We start from the raw sequence: 7,101 nt of genomic DNA on the forward strand, positions 1-7,101 counted from the left end.
GCATGCGGACTCCAACGCCGGCAAACTGCATGGACCACTAGGACTGACACCATTTTGTAGCATACTGCTGGCAAAATGACCGAGTATGACTACGTGTTCGCATTGATTCCAATTTATTATATAGCCTTTGCTTTAATAACGGTTATCTTAGTTGTTCTTTTAATGCTTCTCTTTTGTCCTTGTAGCTGTCCACCATGCGAACGGCCATTGTGGGTTTTTTATTGACTTTTTGTAACCCTGAGATATGTTTTAGTATTGTAGAGTTAGTTAAATTTATAATTGTTAATTAATTGTTATGGTATGTTAAATAGGTGTTGTTAGTCATTAGATGCTGTTGTTTAACCTATTTAGAAATGTTATAAGTAAGATAAGTGTTATGATGTTGTTGGTCATCCATGTTGTTGCCTAATGTAGAAGTATTGTAGTAACATAGAATCCAAATCGTCTTATCTTGACCTTTGGTTTTTGTTTTTGCTGCATTATGGAAATCTGTTAACTTGGTTATATCGTTGTAGCATGCACCTTTTCCCTCTTTCTCTCTCTATACCTTTACTTTCTATGCCACCACGAGGACAGCAATGTCGAGCCACGGGGTGGATGTAAGAGACTGTGTTGATTTGCTGACTCGACATTGCTGCTGCCTCGACATCCTGTCATTGTAGGGGGGTACGCACAAGATGTCCCTGAAGAAGCCACCACATCCGTGCCTGCTGAGCTGTGCTTGCCCACAAACAAGGTGAGAAACCACCGTGAGCACCTGGTCATGCGCCCATGGAGGAACAGGGGGTGGCACACAGGATAATGAGTTCTGAAGAAATGGGTGGACTTTTCAGAGAAATTGTGGGGACTGGAACTAATAAAAGAACTGCATACTCCCCTCTCGCGAGCAGGAAAAACCCAGACTTGGAAGACACCTGAAGGACTGTAACATCTGGATTAGAAGGAGAAGCACCTGACTGGCAGCTGAAGAACCCAACCCTCCATCACCAGCATTGGAACCAACTCAGCGGGACGTTGCTGGCTTCGTGGAGGTGGTAACTAGTCTTGCTACCTCTCTCCCGTTCTCTTGCTTAGGTCTGTCTCTTTCCCTTCTTCCTCACTCTGTTCTATCGCAGTTATTGGTTGTTGTAGGAAATAAAAGTTGTAAGGTTGTACAGCATTTGACCTCGTTTGTGTCTTAATCTCGCTCTCAGGATCATTTAACAACCCTCCCCAATATTGGGTCGGGACAACTGCACCACACAGCTTGGTTTCATTGGCAAACTTGCTAAGGGTGCCCTTGGTCCCACTGTCTATGTCACTGATGAAGATGTTAAACAGTGCCATTCCCAAAACTGACCCCTGAGGAATGCCAGGTTTTCCCCCTGCAGCCCATGGAGGTTAACGGTGGAGCAGATATCCACCTGCAGCCCATGGAGGACCCCACGCAGGAGCAGCAGGATGTACCCAAAGAAGGCTGCAACCCCCGTGGGAAGCCTGCACAGGAGCAGGCTCCTGGCAGGTCCTGTGGGGAGAGGAGGCCACACTGGAGCACATTTGCTAGGAGGACTTATGACCCCGTGCTACAGCCACACTGGAGCATCCTGTTCCTGAAGGACTGCACCTTCTGGAAAAGACCCATGATGGAGAAGTTCATGGAGAACTGTCTCCTGTGGGAGGGACTCCACGCTGGAGCAGAGGAAGAGTGTGAGGAGGAAGGAGCGGCAGAGACAACGTGTGATGAACTGACTGCAACCCGCATTCTCCATCCCCCTGTGATGTTTGGAGGGAGGAGGTGAAGAATTTGGGAGTGAATTTGAGCCCGGGAAGAGAGGGGTGGGGGGAAGGTGTTTTAAGATTTGGTTTTATTCCTTGTTACCCTACTCTGATTTGATTGGTAATAAATTAAACTGATTTCCTCCAGTCAAGCTTGTTTTGCCTGTGAAGGTAATTGCTGAGTGATCTCCCTCTCCTTTTCTTGACTCACGAGCCTCTTGTCATATTTTTCTCTCTCCATTCAGCTGAGGAGGGGGAGGGATAGAGCAGCTTGGTGGGCACCTGGCATCCAGCCAGGGTCAACCTGCCACACAAGTAAAACATTTCCTTCCCTTTAAATTGTTTCCTTAATTTCTTTGTTGCTTCATGTTATTTTTTGACATTTTCTGCACCTTTCTATCAGAATCAGGCCTATAACATTAAATACAATAGATTTGTGTCTCACATGGAGTTCAGTGCCCTAACACACTCCCTGCCCAGGACTGTCCTTGCCACTGCTCACCCTTTCACACAGCCAGTCACACTCTGAGGTGTTCAGCTCTCTCAACTGTTACAGAGAAGATGGATGGCCATCTTCAGTGAAACGCTCTGTTTCTGCGTGGCCAGCATCTTTGTGTTACCAGTGCTTCTGGAAGGACTCCCTAAATCAGCAAGACACACTCCCTTCACATTCCCTCCGGGGCACATGAATTGTCCCTGTCTTTTAGGTGAAGAAAAGGACAAGATTGCCCTTACCCAACAACAGACACCTCAGCGCAGATGTCTACATCTAATGGAGTTGTCTAGACTTCCCTTTGGAATAAATGGAGAGATTGTCTCCACCAAGAAGCCTGGAGATTTCCTGGTGACCAGCTAAATGCTCCAGAAGGGCGCCCTGGGCCACATTTCCAAGTACCTTATAGGTACATCTGTAACCCTGGGGCAGCTCAGACAGCAACAGTCTCTGTACGTGGACAAATGAATCCAGACCTGAACGTAGGTCTTTCAGTCTTGAGCTGAAACCTACTGAAACGTTATTCTAGGCAAGAACTGAAACCAATCTTCATTTTCAGAGTGTCAGATATTTTGGCTTAGTTCTTATAATTATTTTTTTCTTTTTATTTTTTCATTTGGAAGGACCACATGAGTCCACTACAGTAATTTCCATCTGCCAACATATTAAGATGGAGTTGTTCATCAAAATGCTTTTACTACCACTGCTGAGTGGAAAAATTTTGTTCTGAAAAAATACTATATCTATATTGACGTATTTCCCATCTCTTCTTCAGCCTCTCCTTATTTTGTCTTTACAGAGAACTCCAGAGAACTCCAGGTAAACATTTATTGAGTAATTAAATGTGGGAGATATTTCTGGGCATCACCTAGTTCCCCTCCCTGACCCTACTCAATGAAGGGCTCCCCTCAGTTATGTCTCATCCACAAACATGCTGAGAGTGAACTCTGTCCTATTGTCCAGGCCATCACTTAAGATGTCAGACAACATTACCCCAAGCACTTCTCTCTGAGGGATACCTCTAGAAACTGGCCACCGGCTGGACTTTCTAACAATGATCATTATGTTCCCTGCAGTTGCCGTGACATTTCAAAGACAAAGGACAGCAGCCTTGCAATGACACCAGCCATTTTCCCCAGCACCCTTGGGTGCATCCCCTCTGGACCCATGCACTTGCCTGTGTCCAACTGGCACTAGTGTTCCCCAGCTGCATCTTGCTCTCCCATGGGTGAAGCTTTGCTACCACAGAGGTTGCTAGGAGTCTCAAGGACCAGGGAGACTTGGGGGAAGATCTTACCAGGAAAGGAGTAAGGAAGTGAGGCCATGAGATCCTCAGCCTCTTCCATGTCTGTGCAAGGCCCTTTTGGACAGCACTGCAGGTTAAAGTAATTGAATCTTGCTTGGATTGATCCGTACCTCACTGTCAGGAGGGGATCTTGGGCCAAATTAGCCTCAGATCCCTCAGCTTCTCCTCACAGGCAAAGCGCTCCAGCCCCTGGCTGTCCTGAGGGCCCTTTGCTAAACCCACCCCAGCTTGCCAGTATCATTCCTGAACTGGGGATCTGAAAGCTGGATGGAGTATTCCAGAGAATTCCTTTCCCTTGACCTCCTGGTTGTGCTCCTGGTCATACAGCCCAGGATGCTGGTGGCTTCCCTTGCTGCCAGGGTAGACGGCTGCCTCCTGTCCAGCTCCCTGCCCACCAAGACCTTTCCCACAGGGCTGCTCCCAGGCAGGCATCCGCAGCCTGTGCCATTGCCAGGGTGAGTCTCCTGCAGGGGCAGAAACTGCCATTTGTCCTTGTGGGATTTCATGAGTGTAATTGACAGGGAACCAAATTGTTCCCTGACATTGTGTAATTCGTGTTGAATTAAAAGAAGACAATAAGGCTTACATACCAATCGGGAAGGGGGAAGAGACATATTGAAATTTAGCAGATGCCTTGTGTAAATAACAAGGCTTGCTTCAATAGTGCGTAAAGGTCACGGGAAAAGGGCAATGGCTATAACTTACTAGCTAAGGAGGGTAAAGAACAACAGCTATAACTTACTAGATAAGGAGGGAAAAGACAACAGCTACAATTTACCAGATAAGGGGATTAATTCTGCCAAGACTGTACTTCTCCACATCAAAAGACATTCTACATCAAAAGACACTCATCCTTGAGAAGATGGACCGAATCTGCCTAGTAACAAACCTGCACGAGTGAAGAAAGAGGAAGCAGGACAAGGCAGAGACTTACAAGAAAGGGGTGCATGAACTGTATATAAGAAATGTAACTATAACATAAAGTTGTGAGCCATTGGTAGAGCGCGGACTCCCCGGCCGCCCAGCGCTGCTTGCTTGCTATTCTCAATAAATATATTGTTATATAAAAATTGGCTCTGTCGGTATATAACAATGAGGTTCCTGCCAATACATGCTCTCCTCCTCCTTGAACCCCTTTCCCTGAGCAGAGAGGCCTGGGAGACCTTTTCAGTAAAGACTCAGGCAAAGGCGGTATTGAGTCCCTCAGGCCCATTAGTGCCTGCTGTTTACTAGATCACCATGCTCTTTCAGAAGCAGCCCTGCATTTTCCTTGTCCAGCCTTGATCTCTAACACAGCAGCTGAAGCTCTTGCCTTTGCTCTTGACTTTTCTTGCAGCCGCCAACTCCAGGTGGTCATCCCCTGGCAGCTGCTCCGGGGCCCCTGTCAGTGTCCTGTCCTGTGCTGGGCCAGCCCCGCTGCCTCACACGTGCTCCCACAGCCCCACTGTGCAGGCACAGCATGGCAAAGGGTGTATTCGGTGTGAGGAACAGTTTCTCTTGCATGAGCCCCATGATATCCCTTTGTGCCCTGTCCCCCTTCTGTTCCTCTTCCTTGAGATAGCCTCTTCCAGGTCCTGGAACCTCTCCAGCCCTATCCACATCCCATGTGGGGTTTTGCCAACAACTGTGCTCAGGGGTCTGTCACGGTCTGCAGAAGGAGAGAGGCTGAGCAGGGCTGGCCATTCCCCCAGTGCAGGCAGTGAGCCCAACAGGAGGAGGGAAATGGCTGTGCACCAAAACTCACCCATAAACCTGTGCTGAGTTGCCAGTGCTGGAAGTGGCCAATTAGCAAGGCCACCAGTGAAAGCTCACTCCAGTCTCACTCTCTAAATCATCACCCTATGCCCATCTCCCCTCTGCCCACAGAGAACCTCAGCATAGCAGCACAGACTTGTAGGGGGGCAATTTCTTCAGCCTGTTCCTGACCTCAGCTTTTGGAAGAAGAGACCAAGCTCCAGACACCAGAACTAAGAAAATCCCCTTTTGTTACAGAGACGTGACAGGGGAGGCCAGCTGTGCCATCATGCCAGACACATGTGCAAAGACTTCTGGGTCAGACAGGCTGGATTCCTGCCTCTGGGCAAGTGGAGCAGATGCAGACATCACTGGGCAACTATGATTATCACAGATAAAATACCCAAAGCACAGGAGGTTCCCCAGATACATTGGAAATCACTTGTGAAGAGACACAGGCAGCTTATTGCTTCTGAAAGATTACTGATTGAATCAGCTTCTTCAGTGCATCTTGGAGATCCTGGTTCCTAATGCTGCAGAGGAAGGGATTCACTGCTGGAGGCACCACTGAGTACAGAACTGCCACCAGCAGGTCCAGGGATGGGGAGGAGATGGAGGGGGGCTTCAGGTAGGCAAACATGACAGTGCTGATAAACAAGGAAGCCACGGCGAGGTGAGGGAGGCACATGGAAAAGGCTTTGTGCCGTCCCTGCTCAGAAGGGATCCTCAGCACGGCCCTGAAGATCTGCACATAGGACAGCACAATGAAAACAAAACACCCAAATCCAAAACAGACACCAACTGCAAGTACCCCAACTTCCCTGAGGTAGGCATCTGAGCAGGCGAGCTTGAGGATCTGGGGGATTTCACAGAAGAACTGGTCCACAGCATTGCCTTGGCAGAGGGGTACTGAAAAAGTATTGGCAGTGTGCAGGACAGCATGGAGAAACCCACTGCCCCAGGCAGCTGCTGCCATGTGGACACAAGCTCTGCTGCCCAGGAGGGTCCCGTAGTGCAGGGGCTTGCAGATGGCAACGTAGCGGTCATAGGCCATGACAGTGAGGAGAGAATACTCTGCACCAAACAAGAAGAATACAAAGAAGACCTGAGCAGCACATCCCAAGAAGGAAATGGCCCTGGTGTCCCAGAGGGAGCTGGCCATGGCTTTGGGGACAGTGGTGGAGATGGAGCCCAGGTCAAGGAGGGAGAGGTTGAGGAGGAAGAAGTTCATGGGGGTGTGGAGGCGGTGGTCACAGGCTATGGCAGTGATGATGAGGCCGTTGGCCAGGAGGGCAGCCAGGTAGATGCCCAGGAAGAGCCAGAAGTGCAAGAGCTGCAGCTCCCGTGTGTCTGCAAATGCCAGGAGGAGGAACTCGGTGATGGAGCTGTGGTTGGACATTTGCTTCCTCCGCATATTGTTATCTGTTGAGGAGCAAAATGCACTAGTGAGTTAGGCCAGACTTCTCTGAGCAAAACATATTGCATGTGTAGGGTTCGGCGTTCGGAAGATCTCGCGATGTCACGGAAAGTTAGAGGGTTAGTCGCAGCCTTATGTTGTGTCTGTAATCCCACCTACCCTTGTTAGTATAAAAGGAATTGACTGCGCAATAAAAGGCGGAAGTTGGCGCTCACACTGTGTGTGTTATCTGTCTCTTTCCCTGGTCCGGGCCGACCAGTGATCTAATCGCGGCACCTTGATATGCGGCAAACGCTACAGTCTCCCAGGATCTATGGGGCACCCTGAATATGATGGTGACTCCGTGGACCTAGTGGGGTGCCTCGAAACCGCCAGTGTCTCGTAGGATCTATGGGG

At 49.0% G+C, this 7,101-nt stretch overlaps 1 protein-coding gene across 1 annotated transcript; it reads right to left on the reverse strand.

Annotated features, from left to right (window-relative positions):
* Window positions 1–5,751: 5,751 nt before the first annotated feature.
* LOC138683020 (olfactory receptor 14J1-like) lies at window positions 5,752–6,687 on the reverse strand. Its single transcript, XM_069774540.1, has one exon. The coding sequence runs from the start codon at window positions 6,685–6,687 to the stop codon at window positions 5,752–5,754; it is 936 nt and encodes a 311-aa protein (XP_069630641.1).
* Between the last annotated feature and the right edge of the window lie 414 nt (window positions 6,688–7,101).

This window comes from Haliaeetus albicilla, chromosome 30 (assembly GCF_947461875.1).
Source record: "Haliaeetus albicilla chromosome 30, bHalAlb1.1, whole genome shotgun sequence".
Taxonomy (NCBI): domain Eukaryota; kingdom Metazoa; phylum Chordata; class Aves; order Accipitriformes; family Accipitridae; genus Haliaeetus; species Haliaeetus albicilla.